Below are 20,107 nucleotides of genomic sequence, written 5' to 3'. Positions count from 1 at the left end.
TTCTTACTTTAAACTGTTTGGATCTGGATTACTGTCTAGGTGGAGGTCCTGGGGTACATGACCAGGTGCCAGAGTGTGTGGAGGCTTCAGAGAGGGCAGCCAACTAATAGCTCCAGCCACTGCAAAAACCCCAGCAATTTGGAACAAAGCTTTCCTCTGGGAAAGCAGAGTTCTACTGTGACCAAAAGCTCAAAAGTCAAGTAATTGAGTGGCAACATAAGCAAGCAAAGGAAGCAAAGCAAGCACAGCAATCTGACTTTACACTCCTATTTTGGGGACAAAAAGGATCAAAGCATGGAACAGGAGGAAGACAGTGAAGTCAAAACTCCTGCACCAAAAGCTTCCAAGAAAAATATGAGCTGGTTACAGGCCATAAAGGAGCTTAAAAAGGATTTTGAAAATCAAATAAGAGAAGTGGAGGAAAAATTGGGAAGTGAAATGAGAAAAATGCAAGAAAATTATGAAATGAGAGTCAACAACCTGACTGAAGAAAGTAACACCTTAAAAAATAGACTAACTCAGATGGCAAAAGAGATTCAAAAAGGCAATGAGGAGAAGAATGCCGTAAAAAGTCGAATTTGCCAGATGGAAAAAGAATCTCAAAAGCTCACTGAAGAGAATCATTTCTTCAGAATTAGATTAGAGCAAATGGAAGTGAGTGACTTTATGAGAAATCAAGATACTATTAAACAGATCCAAACAAATGAAAAAATAAAAGGCAATGTGAAATATCTTATTGGGAAAACCATTGACCTGGAAAATAGATCCAGTAGAGATAATTTAAAAATTATTGGACTACCTGAAAGCCATGATCAAAAAAAGAGCCTAGAAATCATCCTTCAAGAAGTTCTCAAGGAAAATTGCCCTGATGTTTTAGAGCCATAGGGCAAAATAGAGGTTGAAAGATTCCACCAATCACCTCTTGAAAAAGATCCCAAAAAGAAAACTCCTAGGAATTTTATAGTCAGGTTCCAGGGTTCCCAGATCAAGGAGAAAATATTACAAGCAGCCAAGAAGAAACAATTTGAATACTGTGGAAACACAATCAGGATAACACAGGATCTGGCAGCTTCCACATTGAGGGATCGAAGGGCTTGGAATATGATATTCCAGAGGTCAAAGGAGCTGGGATTAAAACCAAGAGTCACCTACCCAGCAAAACTGAGTATCATGTTTCAGGGGAAAATATAGTCATTCAATGAAATAGAGGACTTTCAAGCATTCTTGATGAAAAAACCAGTTGAATAGAAAATTTGACATTCAGATACAAGAAGCAAGAGAACATGAGAAGGTAAACAGGGAAAAGAAATCATAAGGAACTTATAAAAGTTGAACTATTTACATTCCTACATAGAAAAATTATAATTGTAACTTATGAACCTTTTCTCAGTATGAAAATAGTTGAAGGGACTAGTAACATATATATATATATATACACACACATACATATATACATATAGATATGTTTATATAGGAGGGTATATGGGCATATGAATACATATGTGAGTTTGTGAGATATACATAAAGGGCACAGGACCAATTGAACAGGAAGGGATCATACTTAAAAGGTGAAATTGAGAGGTGAGAGAGGAATATAATGAGATGAAATGGGGAGAGACAGAATGAGGTAAATTATCTCATATAGAAGAGGCAAGGAAAGACTGTTACAATGGAGAAGAACAGGAAGGCAAAGGGCAATTAGTCAACCTTACTCTCATTGAATTTGGCTTAGGGAGGGAATGACATACACACTAAATAGGGTATCTCACCCTACAGGACAGTAGGGGAGAAGAGGATGAGAGGGGGTATAATAGAGGGGAGAGGAGGTGGGGGGGGGGAGGGAAGTTAGAAGCACACACTTTTGAAAAGGGATAGGGTCGAAGTACAGAATAGAAAAAGTGGGGGGCAGGACAGAATGGAGGGAAATATTGTGAGTCTTTTACAATATATCCACTGTGGAAATGTTTTGCATAGCTACATGTGTACAACGTATATTGAATTGCTTATCTTCCCAGTAAGGGTGGGTGATTAGGGAGGAAGGGAAAGAATCTGGAATTCAAAGGTTTTAAATCAAATGTTTAAAAAAATATATGCACATATATATGTATATATGTACATATATATATATATATATATAATTTTTTATATGCAACTGGGAAATAAGATACACAGGCACTGGGGTATAGAGATCCATCTTGCTCTACTGGAAAGTTGGAGGGGAAATGGGGGAGGTTATAGGAGAGAGCAGATTGGGGGAGGGGGTATATAGTGGGATCACTGTTTTGGGGTGGTGGGTAGGGGAAAGACAGGGAGAAAATTTGTAACTCAAAATCTTGTGGAAATGAATAATGTAAACTAAAAATAAACATATAATTTAATTTTAAAAAAGAATTTCATATAGGTGGGAGAGGATTTTGGGAAGATGGGTGAGTAGGTCAGAAAATTCAAAGTTCTCAAGATTTTCCCCCACAAAAGAGTTAAAATAGAACCTTAGGATGAACAAAATATGGGTGGAGATAAATAAGAACAGAGGCATAACTGGGGTCCTCCTGGGACAATTTGAGAAGATCAGAAGAAAAATCCAAAGATGAGGTTTTTTTTTTCCCTGTGAAAAGTTAACACCTTGTAAAAGCCAGGTTCCGTTGTAATCACAAGCTGATAGCCTATTAAACAACAAGACTCAAGCCCTGGGGCTATTTGGTTTGAGAGGGTGCCTCAGCCTCAGACATAGGAACTTTTAGACCTGGGATAATGAGGGGAGTTGGCTGTCTTAGCCCTTGAAGATCAAGGGAAAATCTGCTGACTAGGAATGCCAGACCCAGCTGTTCTGCAAACAGTGGTGGGAGTGAGAAGGAACCAGCCACATGCCTGGTAAGTGCAGAAGCAGTGAGGAAGAAAGACCCTGGTGTGGACACTTATAGGAGGCTAGAGGTTTGGCTTTGGTTTTAGGTTAGAAAGAAGAACGGAAGATTTGAGGCAAGAGACACCATTTCCCATACCCTAATGTTAGAGGTGTCTACAAATAATTAAGCTACCATAACCAAAAATGCACAGGTGAAGGAGAAAAAAATCCAACCATAGAAAACTATTATGGGAATAGAGATGATTGGGGTTCATCTTCAGAGGGGGATATTGAAGTAAAAAAAAAACCCAAAGAATAATGTCAAATGGTCACCTGTCCAAAAGGAATTAATAGATCTTTAAAAAGATTTCAAAAATCAAATGACAGAGATGGAGGAAAAACTAAAAAGGAAATAAGAATAATCCAAGAAAAAACAAAAAGGGCATGTAAGGAAAATTAACCATTTAGAAAAGATGATCCAGAATCTTAAGGAAGAAAATAACACCTTGAAAATTAGAATTGGGCAAATTGAAGCGAGTGAAATTATAAGAGATCCAGAAATTATCAAACAAAATAAGAATAATAAAAAAATAGAAGAGAAAGTGAAACATTTTACAACAGATTTGGAGAAAAGATCAAGAAGAGAAAATATAAAAATAATTGGACTAACTAAAAGTTACAATAAAAAAATTTTGATACAATAATACAAGAAATAATCTAAGAAAATTGTCCTGAGGCATTAGAACAAGGTGGGTTGGGGTGTGGGGGGAGTAGAAATAGAAAAAATCCTTTGATCACCACTTAAAAGAGATCCTATGAGGAAAATTCATAGGAATATCATAGTCAGATTCCAAAATCCCCAGCTCAAGGAAAAAATATTAAAAGCATCAAGATTAAAACAATTTAAATATGATGGTGCCACAATTAGAATTACACAAGACCTAGCAGTAGAGACATTAAAGGACTGCAGGTGTTGGAACACAACATATCGAAGAGCAAAAGAACTGGGGCTCCAGTCAAAAATATCATACCCTGCAAAGTTAAAGATTATCCTGAATGAAAAAATGGACGTCTGATAAACCCTCAGACTTTCAAGACTTTGTTAAAAAAAAATCCTGAACTTAATAGAAGATTCAACATATAAGAACCAAGTGAATTATAAGGCACATTACAAAGACTGATTATAAGGGATTCATAAGGACAGAATATTTACTTTTTATATATGTAAAATGGATATCTAAGATTCTTATCAATAATGGAGTAGTTTATAAGAAAGATTGGGGGTAAACCTGATAATTATATGAATTTTAAAAATAAAACCATTTAGGAACATCTTAAAAGAGTAATTATTTGAGGTACAAAAGAAATAGGTAAGACTCCTTAATTGACACAAAGTACAAAGGTCAAAGTCCTCCACCCATGGAGTGCAATTAAGTTACAATATCATCAGTCACTACTAAGTACCTGTCTTAAGGGGTAGTGGAAAGTACAAAGGCCATCCACCCCTAAGTCACAATTAAGTTACAATATCATCAGTCAGCATTAACTACCCAAGGAGAGGTCTTTTCATCTTGACTGGAGGCAGGCTCTCAGCTTCCATGGCTCCTCTTCCATGGTCCCAGCTCCTGCCCAAATCTAACCAACCACCACCTGAGTTCAAAGGCAGAGAGCTCCCAGTTCCTTGTTCAGCAATCTGTGCAGTTCCTGCTTCACACTGGAGCTCACAGTGTCTAATTCACCTCACACCCTTCCCAGTTTCTGTTTCTGGGAAGACAAAGCTTAATCAAGCCACAATAACATTTATGCACATTGCTGGCATCCTCATCAATTCCCTTTCTGCCTGTGAAATCAATATAGACCCAAAACAGACAGACAAAATACTGACACCACAGTCATACTTCCTCAGTCTTCAGCAGCTCCAGCTGGCCCTCAGAGGTCTTTGGCAACTCCCAGAAGTTAGTAGCTCCTCAGCCTGGTTCTTGGGAGCTCTCAGCATAAGTTCCCAGAAGAAAGGTCTCAGCAGAAGCTCCAGCTGGCTCTCAGAAGAAATTCCGCCACCATAAGCTCCATTCTCAAAATCAAAATCACTTTCTCCAGCCTGGGCCTCTCCTCCTCAGCCTCCACACTGCTTGCTCCAAGAAGTTCTGACTTTCCAGCCCGTGCTTTTCCTTATATAAGGTATTAGCTCCTCCCTGTTCCAGCCCATTCCTGTTACATCAGGAAGTCCATCCCACTGTGGGATTCACAAGTTCTGAGTCTTAATACTTGACACAACCATGAGCTGGGAACTAAGTACTAAGTTCCTGTTAGCTTGCCAATACAAGGGGATCTTCAAATTCCATTATTATTATAGTGGATAGAAGTAAAGTAGAGGCGGCAGGAGGGATAGAAAACAAGAGATATGCACATACATAAAAAACAAAGATCAGGAGTTGAATAGGTTTGGGAAAGTATATATCTATGTATGTATGTATGTATGTATATATCTATAGCTATAGAGAAACATATGTAAACTTTATTGCGGCCTTCTGGGGAGATTTGGGGGGGGGAGAAAGGACAAAAAAAATTGCATAGCAGAGAACAAAAGAAAACTCACAAGGAAGCTAAGAAAAGATGGACAATTCTCAACACAATGAGTATTATTTATCATATCGGCTTTCTTGAAATGAAAGTCTATCATTACATATTTTGAATCCTTTCTTATGTTCTATGATGCACATGGCATACTTTTTTCCCCTTTCTAACTTTGTATTTAGGTTCCAATATTTATGTCTGTGATATATTTTTGTTTCTTTTCTCTATTCTGTATTTGTGTTTTGGCATTTGAGTCTAAAATAAAATGTTGAAAAAAAAGAATTTCATACAGGTAAAAAATAAGGCTAAAATAAACATGGAAGGTAGCTGGAGGAGTGAATAAGGAAACAGGGGTAGTACCATCTGTTTAGCCTTAGTAAATTATATGTATATGAACCTTAGTCCTTTTTTTTTTTCAGTATCAGTTAATCTACCTTCTTCTTGGTATTCCTGTCTCTCCCTTCCTCTGTCCAACAGCTGCCACTCTGCCTCACTTGCCAGCTAATTATCTATCTTCTTTTTGCAAGAGGAAGACTAGGCAGGAGGGAATGAGGATAGAATGCATCATAGAGTCACATAAAGGAAGGATGCTGGAGTAATTGTTTGTATTCTATGCTCATACAGCAAAGTAAATGCATCTGTGGTGTTTGAACTCATTACTGGCATTAGACTAGGCAAAAAAAGAAGCAAAGTTTCTCTTTAGAGTACTATCCTTTCCTATCTGGAACCTTTCTCCAACCATGTGAGGTCTTCTCCATCTCTGTAACAAATGTTTTCTGCTCTTCCCCCCCAGCCTACCCCTATATCAAGCTTTTCTTTAGAGAGGAATTTATAAACTCATTCAAATTAAGATGCAAAAGACCAATGCAATTTAATGGGTTCAAGGATTTATATTCTCATTCAACAAATAGGACTAAATCTCTAATTTGGGAAATTAGCTAGAAATCAATTGTTTAAAGGAAGTATTTGGGCTAAAAAGGGTTTTTGAGCAGCCTAACATCCCACTTGTTTTATCTAATTGTCCCTTATCCTAGGAATGCCTTTAAAAACTCAGTACTTCTCAACCCCTGGTGTTGGGACACCGATGTGTTTTCACATGCTGGTCTTTTCTTCTGCTCTGACTGTAGATTCTACTCTGCAAGAACTGCTGTCAATATTGCTTATTTTCATATCTTTCTCTAGTTCTATTTCGTTCCTTGACCTCTTTCATTTATCCACCCTGATGAATTAGAACTTCCCTCTTTTCTTCAGGGAAGTAACTTCCCCCCCATTATATCTCTAAACCTCAATTTTATCCAAGTGTATAGATTAGCTCCATCCATTCCTGGCCAAATTTAGAAATGATAGTACAAGTAAAACAAATAGGAATTGAATTGACAAACAAAAGCTGGGAAACAAGGTCTTCAATCCTGAATTATTGAAGTAAGAAGTAAAAGTATAATGGAACCCAACAAATATTTGTTGAACCAATGCATAAAACTTGGGAAGCATTGCTTTAAGTGAGGTTAATCATTCAATAAACTTTTTTTAAATGCTTACAATGTGCTGTGCTAAGTGCTGCAGATATAACAAAAGGAAACAGACATTCCCTCTGCTCTCAAGAAGCTCACGATCTAAGGGCAATCAGTCACTAATCTGTTTGACTATTATGAAACAGCAGAGGGTATATGTTACATCTTGCATGGACAAAGTCTTAGTTTATAGGGGACCATTATGATATTTAAAGTGAAATTTTCATTGTGGTTCAAATAATGAAATTTGTTTTGCTAATACAAAACTGATGGGGGAAAATATAGGCAACTGGGTGGAAGAATTTTTCTGTTCTCTTAAGTGTTTCTTTCACATCTAGGAGAATTTAAAAAGATAATAAAAAGCCTCATTGGTTTTAAATGAAAGTTTCTCTAGTTAGAACTGAATAGCTCTGACAATGTAGATTTGAAAGAATCAAGTTAAGGATTACAATGCCAGCATAAATTTTAAGATCGGTGCAACTGATGATGTATGTAACATACTTATATGTATGTACACATATATATATATATAATACATATATGTGTATATATATATATATAATACTATATCTATCTATCTCTATGTATCAGCTAGGTGGCACTGTGGACAGAGCATTGGGCTTGGAATCAGGAAGCCAGGAAGCCTCACTTTCATGAGTTCAAATTTGGCCTCAGAAACTTACTTGTTGTGTGACCCTGGGCAAGTTATTCAACCCTCTTTGCCTCACTTCCTCATTTGTAAAATGAGATAGAAAAGGAAATGGCAAGCCACTCTAGTGTTTTTGCCAAGAAAACCCCTAATGGGGTCATGGAGAATCAGATATGACTGAAATGACTGAATAATGACACATATCACAGATATATGTATATACACACACACATATGAAGCAACTTAGACTACAAAAATACTGAACTGATCCATGCATGTGTCTACCACCACTCTCCTATCAGCATGACATTAACATTTATAAGCAGATAGCACAAGTTTGCAATCAATTTTAAATAGCAATTCTGGGAGAAATGATCCCTAAAGATCTTTTTCTTATTGGAGCCCATGAATTAGATTTTATCCTTAAAGAGTGTCACTAGATGGTCATCTATGGAGGGAGAGGGTAGAGGATGGCAGAACTGGAGAACAGTCTCTCCCATTTCTTTAGATTCACTCTGGATCTCTCTTCTTGATTTTCCATATCTTTCCCTAGTTCTACTCCTTTCTTCAACCTCTTTCATTTCTTGAGGGGTATATTGGACAGAGAACTAGACTTGGAGTCCAAAGGCTTGTGTTTAAATCAGATCTTAGGTATTTACTACCTGTGTGATTGTGGACAAGATGCTTAACCTCCACAGTATGCAGTTTTTTCACCTGTAAATGGGAATAATAATAGCATCTACGTCATGGGGGCAGCTGTGAAGATCAATCCATCAGTCAGCAAGCTTTTATTAAGCACCAGCTATGTGTTGGACACTGGGGATACAAAGACAGAAAAGAAAATATTTGCCCTTTATGGGCTTACACTCTCCGGGAAGAAATAATGTGCATGTGTGTGTGCATGTGTGTGTGATGAGGAATAGTTATGGCCAATTTGTCTAGGCTCTAGGGAGTATAAAGGGGAGTAATATGCAATAAGTCTAGAAAGATAGGAAGGGTGCCATGGTTTTTTTTTTTTTGAAGCAATTGGGGTTAAGTAACTTGCTCAAGGTAACACGGCCAGTTATTATTTCTGGATGTGGTGCTGAGTATCTGAGCCCGGATTTGATCCAGGTCATCCCGACACTGGAGCCGGTGCTCTTATTCGCTGTGCTACCTGGCCGCCCCATGGGTGCCATGTTTTGAAGGGATTTAAATGCCAAGCAGGGATTTATCTTTGATCATATAAGTAAAAGGGAACAATTGGAATTTATTGAGTACAGGAGTAATATGATCAGACATGACTTACAAAAATCACTTTGGCAGCTGTTTGGAGAATGGGTTGGAATGGAGAGAGATTTGGGGCCAGGAGCCAATTAGGAATCTATCACAATAGTCTAGGTGAAAGATGATCAGGACCTTAAGCAGGGTGATGTGTGAGTAGAGAGAAAGGTATGGATGTGAGAGATATCATGGAGGTGGAAATGCCAGGATTTGTCAACTGATTAGTTATTTGGGGTGAGTGAGAGTAGGAGTTGAGAATGACATTGATGTTGCAAAGATAGGTGACTAGAAGGATGATTATACCCTTCACAGAAATAGAGGTTTGAAAAAAAAAAGACAATGAGTTCTATTTTGGACACAATAAATCTAAGTGATGTCCTGCAGGATATGCAGCTTGAAATGTCTAATAGGCAAATGGTGATTTAGGACTAGAATCCAAGAAAGAAAACTAAGGCTGGGTATCCAGATCTGGTTGACATCTGTATGGAGATAATAATTAAACCCATACTTAGGAGGTCACCTCTTACATGTAGAAAGAAAAGAAAAAAAGAGGACCCAGGACAGACCCTTGTGGAACCTGAACTAGGGAGTGAGATATGGATTATAATAGTAGAATTAGAAGGCATAGGGATTCAAGAGAATAGTGTTAATGCTGTGGTTTGAACCTAGGGACTCCCAAAACTGTTGAGGTGGGGTTTCTGCCCACTCCAAAACTCTTGTGGTTTCATGATGTGTTGTGGTGGAACCATCTCAAAGAATTCAGAGTCAGACCACCTCTAATCCAAGTATAGGCATTTATTGAGATCAACGCCTCTCATGAAGCAGAGTGAGTTCCAAGAGGAACCAGCAACTTTAGAGGCTGTTCATCTACCTTTGGTGTCCATCTGCCACCCAACTCTCATCAATGACTTCAAGAAGTAGCTTGTGCAGTGGCCATATTCCTCCAATACCATCTTGGTACAAAGGCTAAACCAGATTGAGGGTAACTGACAGGTTACCTATTGATGAATCAGGGGGCAGTCTACCCCAAGCATGTGAAGACTTCCCTGGTAGAATGGGAGGATGAAAACAATTTGTTCCAATGACCATGAAGATGGCTGAAATAGACACTGTGGAGCTCTTAGAGCTTGCTCAGACACTGAAGATATCCAGGTTATCCAATGCATCCTGGGCCATCACCAATCATACTGATTTTTGTTTTGACATTGAATTTCAATGATTCTGGAAGAGAGAGCGAGGCTGATGACTGTGCAACTCTGTCTCACTTAAATCCAAATCATGAGGGGTGGCTAGGTGGCTAGGAGGACCTGAGTTCAAATCTGGCCTCAGACGCTTAACACAAATACTAGCCGTGTGACCTTGTGCAAGTCACTTAACCCCAATTGCCCTCTAAAAAGCAAAAAACAAAAACAAATCATGAGCAAGTCAAGACATTACCTCATGATGTCATTGCTCCTCTTCAAAAAGGAAGGAACAGCAACAACAGCTTGACATTCCCAGTAATAGGAGCTTACTTCTTTTTGGGGGGAGGTTTGGAGGGGGAAGGGGAGGCAATCAGGGTTAAGTAACTGGCCCAAGGTCACACAGCTAGTGTGTCAAGTATCTGAGACTGGATTTGAGCACAGCTCCTCTTGACTCTAGAGCCTGTGCTCTATTCACTGTGCCACCTACATGCCCCAAGGGAACTTACTTCTCACCAATCAGCCTGGCTCACTTCTGGACAGCTCAAATTGTAAGCATTGAACAGAAATCTGCCTTCCTATGATTTCCACTGATTGCTCATGTCTCAGTCTGCTGCAGCTGTACAGAATCAAACATAATCCCTTCAGTCCCCGAAGTTTTCCAAATTCTTTACAGTATCTCAGAGCTGAATGGGACCTCTGAGGTTATCTAGTATGTGCACCAGACTAAGAATTTCCTGAGAAGTTTTTATTTAACCATTGTTTGAGGACTTCAAGGTCAAACCCACTAACTCATGAGGTAACCCATTTACACTTTTGAGTTGTTTTAATTAATTTACATTACATTAAGCCTAAATTTGATTCTTTACATCTTCGATGTATTGCATCTAATTCTGCTTCTGGGGTCAAGCAGAATAATCTATTACATCTTCCAAAGAACAGCCCTACAAATATTCAAAGGTAGCTATGGAGTCCTGCATTGTCTTCTCCAGGCCTAATATCCCCAATTCTTTAAATGATCCTCAAATGGCATAAGGTTGAGTTCTTTTGCTGTGTTGGTGGCAGTCTTCTGGACAATCATCCAACTTGCCAATGTCCCTCATAAAATATAATACCTAGAACTGAACACAGCTGAACATTTTGTTTCTCTAAATGAAGCTTCAGATGTATTATATTAATTTTTTTGGTTGCTATATCACCCCTTAATTCATATTGAGTTCACAGTCCACTAAAATTCCCAGATCTTTTTCAGAGGAATTGCTGATTTATTGGAGACAGTTAGGTGGTGGAATGGATAGAGGTTTGGACTTGTAATTGAGAAGACTTGAGTTCATATACTGCCTCAATCACTTATTAGTTGTGTGACCTTGGGAAAAACCATTTAACATTAATTTTCTCATCTGCCAAATGGGGATAATAATGCCTATCTCACAAGCTTGTTGTGACAACCAAATGAGATAATATATGTGAAGCACTTTGCAAGCCTTAAAGAGTCATATAAAAGCTAGGTATAATTATTATTCACACTTCTCCCATTTTGTACTCCTGAAGTCTTTTTTGGAGGAGTGGAGGGAGGCTGCCCATTTGGATATGTTAATTATATCTCTAAGTTTTATAGGGCAGATAGGTGGTGAAATAAATGGAGAGAGTGCCAGGCTTGGAGTTGAGAAGACTCATCTTCCTGAGTCCAAATCTGGCCTCAGACACTTATTAGCTGGGTGACCCTGAGCAAGTCAATTAACCAAGTTTCCTATGGTTTCCTCATCTGTAAAATGAGGAGAAGGAAATGGCAAATCACTCCAATATCTTTGTTAAGAGAACACCAAATGGGGTCATGAAGAGTTGGACATGACTAAACAACAAACAACAAGAAGCTTTATGTTATCTGTCAATGTGATGAGCAAATCACCTACGCCTTGTATAAAAATGTTGAAAAGCACAGAGATCATAGGAACCTAGGTTTAGAGTTAGAAAAGTCCTTGGAGGTCATTTAGCCTATCCCTGTCATTTGGTAGAAGGGGAAACTGAGCTCCATGTTAAATGATGGAAATCAGGTTTCAGCCTTAGGTCTTCTGGCTCCAAATCTAGCACTCTATTCCTCCATTCAGATGTTATTCATATCCACAGTCTTCTTTTTGGCTTTCTCCTTTTAATACCCTGAGCCTAACACAGCACACATTAGGCACTTAATAAGTAATAATACTTATTATCACTTTCATTATTTATTTATTTATTTATATACTTAGTTTTAAGGTTTGTAAAGCACTTTACATATCCCATCTCATTTGAAACTCACAACAACCATCACCATGTGAGGTAGATGCCATAATTATCCCTGGTTTACAGCAGAAGAAATTGAGGCCGAGAGGTTAAAAGTGACTTGCCCAGGATCTCAGGGCTTTCTTTAAGTCCCACCTCCTACATGACGCCTTCCTCTTTAACTACTCAATTCCAGTGCCTTCCGTTTATTAATTATTTACCATTTATCCTGTTTATAGCCTGATTTGTATATATTTGTTTGCATAGCCTCCCCCATTATACTTTAAGTTTCTTGAAGGCAGGGGCTGTCTTTTGCCTCTTTTTGTATCCCAGTGTCAGGCTTTAATAAATGTTTATTGATTGAGCTGTCCAACATCACACTGCTAGTGTTTGTGATATTCTCATCCCCATTTTACGGATGAGGAAACTGAGCTGAAGTTAAAGGATCACACTGCTACTGAATGTCTGCCATCGTATTTGAACTCTTATCTTCTTGACTTCAATTCCTGCGCTCTAAGGCTCCAGCCACCTAGGCAGCTGGATCCATCCATTGACTGATGCTACCCACAGGCCCCGCCTCCCTCGGAGCCCGCGAGGCCACGCCCCCGCTCGCGTCCAGTTGCGCCCACCCCCGCCCCACAGGTAAGGAGGAAGCGGGGAGCAACTGAGGGAGGATAATGAGGCGTGGAAGAGGACGCTCGGCCCTCCACAACTTTCCCGCCCCGCCCCTTTCTTCCCCCACCCCCTCGCTGCCGAAGGCGGAAGTGACGTATGGTCGGAGGCTGCTTCCGGCAGATAGAAACTAGGAAGAAACTTGAAGTCTTCGCTACGTACGCGCCCTTCCACCCCTCTCACCCTTCCCTTGCCCCACGGGGTGGCTGAGGGTTCGGTCCCCTCGGCCCTGGGAGCCCGAGGCATGGAGCGGCCCTGCCCTGCGGCGCTGTGAGCCGCGGACTCTCCCTCAGGCAGCCCCGGCCAGGCCGTGAGGAGGAAGGAGGTGCCGCCGACGCCCGCCAGTCCTCCAGCCCGAGTCCGGCACCATGAACATCGACGTGGAGTTCCACATCCGCCACAACTACCCCTGGAGCAAGCTGCCGGCCAACGTCCGACAGGTAACGCGGCCGGAACCAGCGTGCAGGGCGCGCCCGCAGGAGGGGAGCACCTTGGGCAGAGCGAGCGGGCCAGCAGGGTCCCAACTCTGCGTGGCCCCTGCGCTCCTTCGTCCAGACCCTTCCCTGCCCCTCGTGGCAGTGACTCCCCTGTCGTCTTCCTTCCCCAAGGCCCCTTTCCCCAGGAGAAAAAAGGAGGCAGGCGCGCTCCCAGAAGGAGGCTTTTGGGTCGTTGGGAGTAGGCGCCTCCCCATCCCCTTGTGTGCCCACCTTGTTCTCCTCGCTCCCTGTGCCCGGCCCCAGCCGCGGAGGCCGGAGTTGCCCTGCTGCTTAAATATTTTAAATTTAAATAAATAAACATGCTATGGCTTGCATAATAAACACACCAAGCATTTCTTAAGCCACTACCATGTGGCGGGCGCTGTCTAAGCCCCGGCGATGGCTGAAAACAGTCTCTTCCCAGGGAGTTCACAGTTTAATAATGAGGAAGAAAACGGGCGAGCAGCCTAATGTACAAACAAAATATCTGAAGGGTAAATCGGGAGGAATCCGAGGGAGACCCTTGGAGTTAAAGGGGGAGGGGTTGTGCAGGAAAGGTCAGCAGGTGTGTCATGTGAGACTTCGTGTTGAAAAGAGATGCTTCTGATTACGAAAGCCGTCCAGGCAGGGGAATAATTACATGCCTGCCCCCTTAATCCACAGGGGATATCGGACGTGGTTTTTCCTCCGAAAGGATTGTGCTTGCCCCGTACGTGTGAAGGTGATAGGTTTTCTATTGTCAAATTTGTGTAACCTGGAATAAAAGTGATGGTGGAATGATGGGGGAGGGAGGGGTGTGAGAAAATGAAAAAGCCCATGGAAATTTGGTATCTGGTTTGATTGCCCGCCTGTAACAGAACCTGTTTACCCCTTGGGTTGACACTCCCTTAAGTGTTTGTCACTAAATGTTGTATAGAATATAGTTCTACTCTTTCTCTTCCGTGTGATGGAGGGAAGATGAATGTTGAATGTGTGTTACTCTGAACTGGAATAATGGCGGCAAAAGTGAATGCTTCATTTAGATTAGAAAAACAAGGTGAAATTGCATAGCTTTTTTTAAGAGATGCTTTAAAGCAGTTGGTAAGATTTAAGCTGGATTTAGCTACTTATAGAAAATGGTGCAAAATCCTCCTGCACAAATTTCTTAGATGAAATTGTGGAACTTCATGGTAGTATCTTTAAGATTTTACCAGTACAGTAGAGCAGTCAGTAATTTAAATTACTGGGCATGGGCCCTGCTTCTATGAAAGGGACTAATGATGATTTTTTCACACATTACTGTAGTACTTTGAATTGTTTAATTATGTAAAAAAAAGCACTAGTCTTTACCAATTATGAGAGAAACTATTAAAATTAGTTTTAAACCAATTTAATGTGATTTGGTCCATTTTGTAAGACTTTGAAAACTATATATAGTTGAGAGAGGGGAAGAGATCATCATTACAAGATTCTTATTTCAGTTATTTCATTTTAAATTTTGTCTAAAACACTTTATGAAATTGGGAGAAAATTCAGGATAAATCGCTGTATTTGTAGATAGATTAACTTTAGTCAGTTTTTAAGGTTTTAAACACGAGGTCTGTATTAGTGAAACAAGGTTCAGCAGTTACATTCTTGAAGTAGAGGCAGCATGTTATGATGGAAAGAAGATTGGCTGTTGTTTCAGTGGTTTAGATCTCACCTCTGACTGACTATCTGCCACCTGTATGACCTTGGGCAAGTCACTTAACCTCTTTGGGCCTCAGTTTCCTTGTCAATAAAATAAGGTGTTTGGAGTAGATGTCCTCTGAGATCCCTTTCAGCTCTAAAGTTATGATTCTAAGTATAGTTTTAAAAGTCTATCTGAGCCTAATCACTACAATCTTTTTCTTTTTCTTTTTTTTTTTTTTGCTTTTTGGAGGGCAATTGGGGTTAAGTGACTTGCCCAGGGTCACACGGCTAGTTTTTGTGTTAAGTGTCTGAGGTCACATTTGAACTCAGGTCCTCCTGACTCCAGGGCTGGTGCTCTATTCACTGCGCCACTTAGCCACCCCTAAAGCACCCTGAATCATTTGTAACTGTTACCCCATTTCCTTTTAAGTCTTTTGTCCTCCTTAGTTCCTTATTGCTGCCAACCAGCATTACTTACTTCTCTACTAAAGTGATATTCCTTTCCCTTTTCTACTCTGCCTCTGGAGCTCCCTTACTCCAACCCCAATATCATTACAGCGTTTTGCATAGGGTTAGGAGGCAGTCTCCCTAGAAAATCTTTGATAAACACAAACTTTCCATATAAAAAGGCCAGAAAAAATATTTTACATATCTATACACATATATTTTTATATGATGTAGTAGTATAGCATTGCCTTGCTTATGTCCTTTTCTGAATTTCCTTCTATTTTAAAAATACTTCATTGATACTCATTTCTTTTTTTCCTTCTTTTGTTTTTATCACTTACTACCCCTGTCCACACACATTTGACTAAGTGTTAATATAATTTTGAATTTTCTGTATTTATTAGCTGATCAGGGTCCTTCAGTCATTTAAAGGCCAACACAATAGTATACATACTTATACATTTTATTAAGCATTATTTATAATATAAACAGTAGCCGTTTCTCATTTTTATTTATTATGCAAAGTATGCTTTATATTTCCCTTAAATTTTTTTGTTCCTATCTTTTGTTTTTATGGTACTTAAATTTCTTAATATATCCATCTCCCATTTCCAGAGACCCATATTTTATAACAAAAGATGAAAAAGGAAAAAGACTAGTTATGCCAAAGCTAAAGATACTATCAGCCCAATGTGACATATGCTGTGTTCCATATTATTCCCCTCTTTACAGGCATCTACTATCTTGTTCTTTGCTACTAAAAATATTGTGGTGTATATGAACTTTAGCTTTAATATCTGTAAGGAAGTAAGAGAGGTCAAGCTTGGCCATTATAATTTCACAGCTTTCAGTTGATTATTTTGTTGTTTTTGTTCTTTCTGCTTATCAAATATATCATTTTAAGTCCTTCTTGATAATTGTCATTTCTTACAATGCAGTAATATTCTATTAAATTTGTGTGTCACTATTTAGCTATTACCCACTTTATGGGCCATTTGCTCTCTGATTCTTTGCTGCTATAAAAAGTGTTGCTGCAAATATTTTGGTATATCTGGAACTTTTTCTTTTTTTTAAATCACTGACCTTTCTTGGGATATATACCCATCAGTGGAGTCATTGGGTTAAATGGTATGTACATTTTCACCTTATTCTAAGCATAATTCTAAGTTGGTTGGACCAATTCACAGCTCTAACAGCAGTGTATTAGTATTTTCTCTCTTTCCACAACCCTTTTACTGACTATTCTATCTTTTGACATTTTTGCTAATTTCCTAGGTGTGAGGTACAGTAGTTTGTATTTTCTACTTCAGAGTTTCCAAGAGTGGGATATTTGGTAAGATGAATAAAGAGCATTGACATTTTTAGCTTTATTCCTATCTTTTAATCTATATGCACATAAGTATATATAGGAGTAAATTATGGAATTATTTATGTAAGAATTAAATTTTATGAGAGAATAAAAATAAAGATAGTAAGATTTTAGCAGCAATTTTTTTGTATGTTTATCTCCCTTAGAAAAGCACAGATTCATCCATCTTGTCACTGGGACTACAGGCAATCCTTTTTAAAATCTTAGCACAGAATCATAGATTGATTTTTCTTAAATCTACAACATTTGCCTTTATTGTTGGTTCCATGTGATGAATACTATGGTTGTTCCTTATAACAAGTTTTGTGGATGATTAATTTTTTAAAAACAACTAATGGAGAGAGGTAGAATGGGCTATATGTAATTATGCAGGTATATTTTGGCAAGGCTTTGTAAAAGAGACTATTACTCTGGATATGGGGATAAAGATTTTGGTTGTCCCCCTTTTCTAAAATTCCATGTAATAGTACATGAATACTAGCAAAATCAGATGTGGCTCGTAGTCATCAATTGGGGAATGGCTGAACAAGTTGTGGTATATGCATGTTATGGAATACTATTGTGCTCTAAGAAACGAGGAGCAGATGGTCTTCATATTTACCTGGAGAGGCTTATACAAACTGATGCTGAGTGAGAAGAGTAGAACCAGGAGAAATTTGTACACAATTACAGACACAATGTATGTGTGATGACCAACTTTGATAGATTGGACTCTTCTCAGCAGTACAGTGATATAAGTCAATCCCAAAAGACTCATGATGGAGAGAAAGAACTATAAAGAACTGAATTTATATCCAGGTGGAAGCAAAATACTTGATCTTTTTCCTTCTCTTGTTTGGTTTTATGTCCTCTTTACCATTTTTCATTCCATCTGATACAATCCGTCTTTATAACCTGACTAATGTATAATGTGAAAGTATTTACAGATCCTGTACTTGACTATATGCCGCCATGGGGAGGAGGGAAAGGAGGGGGACAGAATGTGAAACTCGGAATTGTGGAATTGAATCCTGTAAACTAAAAGGAAACAAACAAATTAATTAAAAAATTTAAAAAAAAAGAAATTAAGTGAGAAAAAGCGAAATTAAATATGAATTTTGAGGGGAAATTTAAATTTGCTTATTCATATTTTGGAATATATTTTAAATTTGTATCATTATTTTCTAGGGTCTTGGAAATTCACAGAGAGAATATGAAAAACAAGTTGTACTCTATAGTATAAGAAATCAGTTACGATACAGAAATAACTTAGGTAAGTAGATATTTTGCTCAGATGCATAGTACTGATACTGATTTTTAATTTTAATGAATTTTCCACAGTTTTTTAGTGTGTACTTTATGTTTACAGGTAGCATGAAGTAGTTGATAGAAAGCCAGCCTAAAAATTGGGAAAACCTGGTTTCAGGACTATTTCTGACAATTACCATGTGACTCTGGACAAGATACTTTCTGTGCCCCAAGCAGCTCTTTCAGACCACGTAGTTTCTGTGCTGATCTACATTGGCAGAGGGAATTTATATCCCTGGAGTTACAAAACCAGTGAAATCATAGATCCAGATTAAAAAACAAACCAAACTCTGTTCAAAACTTTGTCATGGAAATTAATAGACACGTGTATATTTGCATTGTCCTGTGTGAGCTTATCAGTTAAAATAAAAATAACTCACATGTATTACATTAATGGCTACCATATTTTCTTTCTGATTTCACTGAAAATTATGTTAGAACACTATTTTGCTTTTAGTTTACTAGCAATGACTTAATCTCTCAATTCAAACCTTTCCCTCTTTGTTCTGTAGGTCAGTACATGTATTTTTATTATTTCTACCTTCTAGATGGCAGTTATTACCTTAATAACTGTTTCATATATGTAACTTTAATGATAAGCACTTTTTATAATAACCAGAAACAATGTTTAGATATTGTAGTCCATAATGTTCCTAGTGTCTTCTGGTTAAATTTCTTGTATTTACCTTTAAATCCTAAAATGATAAACTTATCGTTTTATTTTATTGTTGGCTATTTTTTTCTCCCTAAATTTTAAAATTTTTGTTTTAGGCATGAAATTTCGGAGTTAACTTGCTTTTAAAAGTATCCTGTCAGGGTCTGAAAGCCACACAAATTAAAAAACCCAAACTGTTACTTACTCGGCTCTGTTGTAAGTTGGCATTTAGTTTAGCTATCTTTCAGTTTTCTGCTGGTCTAAATATAGCAGCTTTTGCAAGAAAAAAAATGGCAGTTAATATTATACAACACATTTAATGCAGCGTTTCCTTACTTAGCTTGTTGGAGTTCTATCCTGGCAAATTACTCTTCTGAGCCTAGAGCTAATAAAGTCTTATTCTAAAGTTCAGTCTCTTCAAGTAAAGAAAAACTGTTATTCTAGTTTTTTTCCCTGAAAAAATTGTTTCTTGTATTATTGTGAAAATTTCTTTGGTTTTCTTAGATGAAAATGGAAAACATTTCTCCATCATTTCTGTCTCTTAGATTTTGTTTTTTCATTTGGTTCCTCCCACTTTTTCTATTTTTCTGTTTTATTCTTTTACTGTTTGAATTTTATTTTCTATTATTAGTGTGCAGATATAAATTATAAACACCAACAGTGAAGGATTACTGATTTATTTTGCCTCTTTTAACCAGTTAAGCATGTCAAGAAGGATGAACGCAAATACTATGAGGAATTGTTAAAATACAGTCGAGAACATCTCATGTTGTACCCCTACCATTTGTCTGATATTATGGTAAAGGGCTTGAGGATAACACCATTTTCTTATTATACTGGGATTATGGAGGTGAGTTTCACTGTTGTAGTTATAATTAAGAATGGATAAACTCTTACAAAGGAAAGACTTCCTGTCAACCATGTGTCAAAGACAGAATTGTGAATGATGCTAGTCTTTGCACATGTGGGTATATGCACACTTAGGCTTCTTTTGCGCCATTGTAATTATTTGTTAATCAATTAAACAAAATCAGTTGTAAGTTTTTTTTATTTCTTCTATAATTGAGTGTTTTAAACTGTAATTTCTTAATATTTGAGGTTCTTAGTAATTTTTAAATGTTAAGGTTAATGAAACCTAAAAAAATAGATAACTATCCAATTGCTGACTATGCAATGATATAAATAACCCAAGACATTGCAGTAAGTCATTGGAAGAATAAAGAAAAATGCTTTTTGGGTTCTTGACTCTTAATCCTTTATCTTAATATTTAC

At 38.2% G+C, this 20,107-nt stretch overlaps 1 protein-coding gene across 1 annotated transcript in view; it reads left to right on the top strand.

The window, feature by feature from the left end:
• The first annotated feature begins 13,039 nt into the window (after nucleotides 1–13,039).
• The window catches only part of FAM91A1 (family with sequence similarity 91 member A1), a 49,550-nt gene continuing 42,482 nt past the window's right edge, over nucleotides 13,040–20,107 (top strand). The window contains exons 1-3 of the mRNA XM_069081048.1: nucleotides 13,040–13,391; nucleotides 18,061–18,145; nucleotides 19,534–19,685. Coding sequence (XP_068937149.1) covers nucleotides 13,320–13,391; nucleotides 18,061–18,145; nucleotides 19,534–19,685 — 309 coding nt within the window. The 5' untranslated portion in view covers nucleotides 13,040–13,319. The remainder of the gene's footprint in view (nucleotides 13,392–18,060; nucleotides 18,146–19,533; nucleotides 19,686–20,107) is intronic.

Source organism: Petaurus breviceps, unplaced genomic scaffold (genome assembly GCF_028583685.1).
Source record: "Petaurus breviceps papuanus isolate PSGF00001 unplaced genomic scaffold, PetGlider_PUasm1.0 98, whole genome shotgun sequence".
Classification (NCBI taxonomy): Eukaryota; Metazoa; Chordata; class Mammalia; order Diprotodontia; family Petauridae; genus Petaurus; species Petaurus breviceps.
This window is presented reverse-complemented; position numbering and strand designations above follow the sequence as displayed.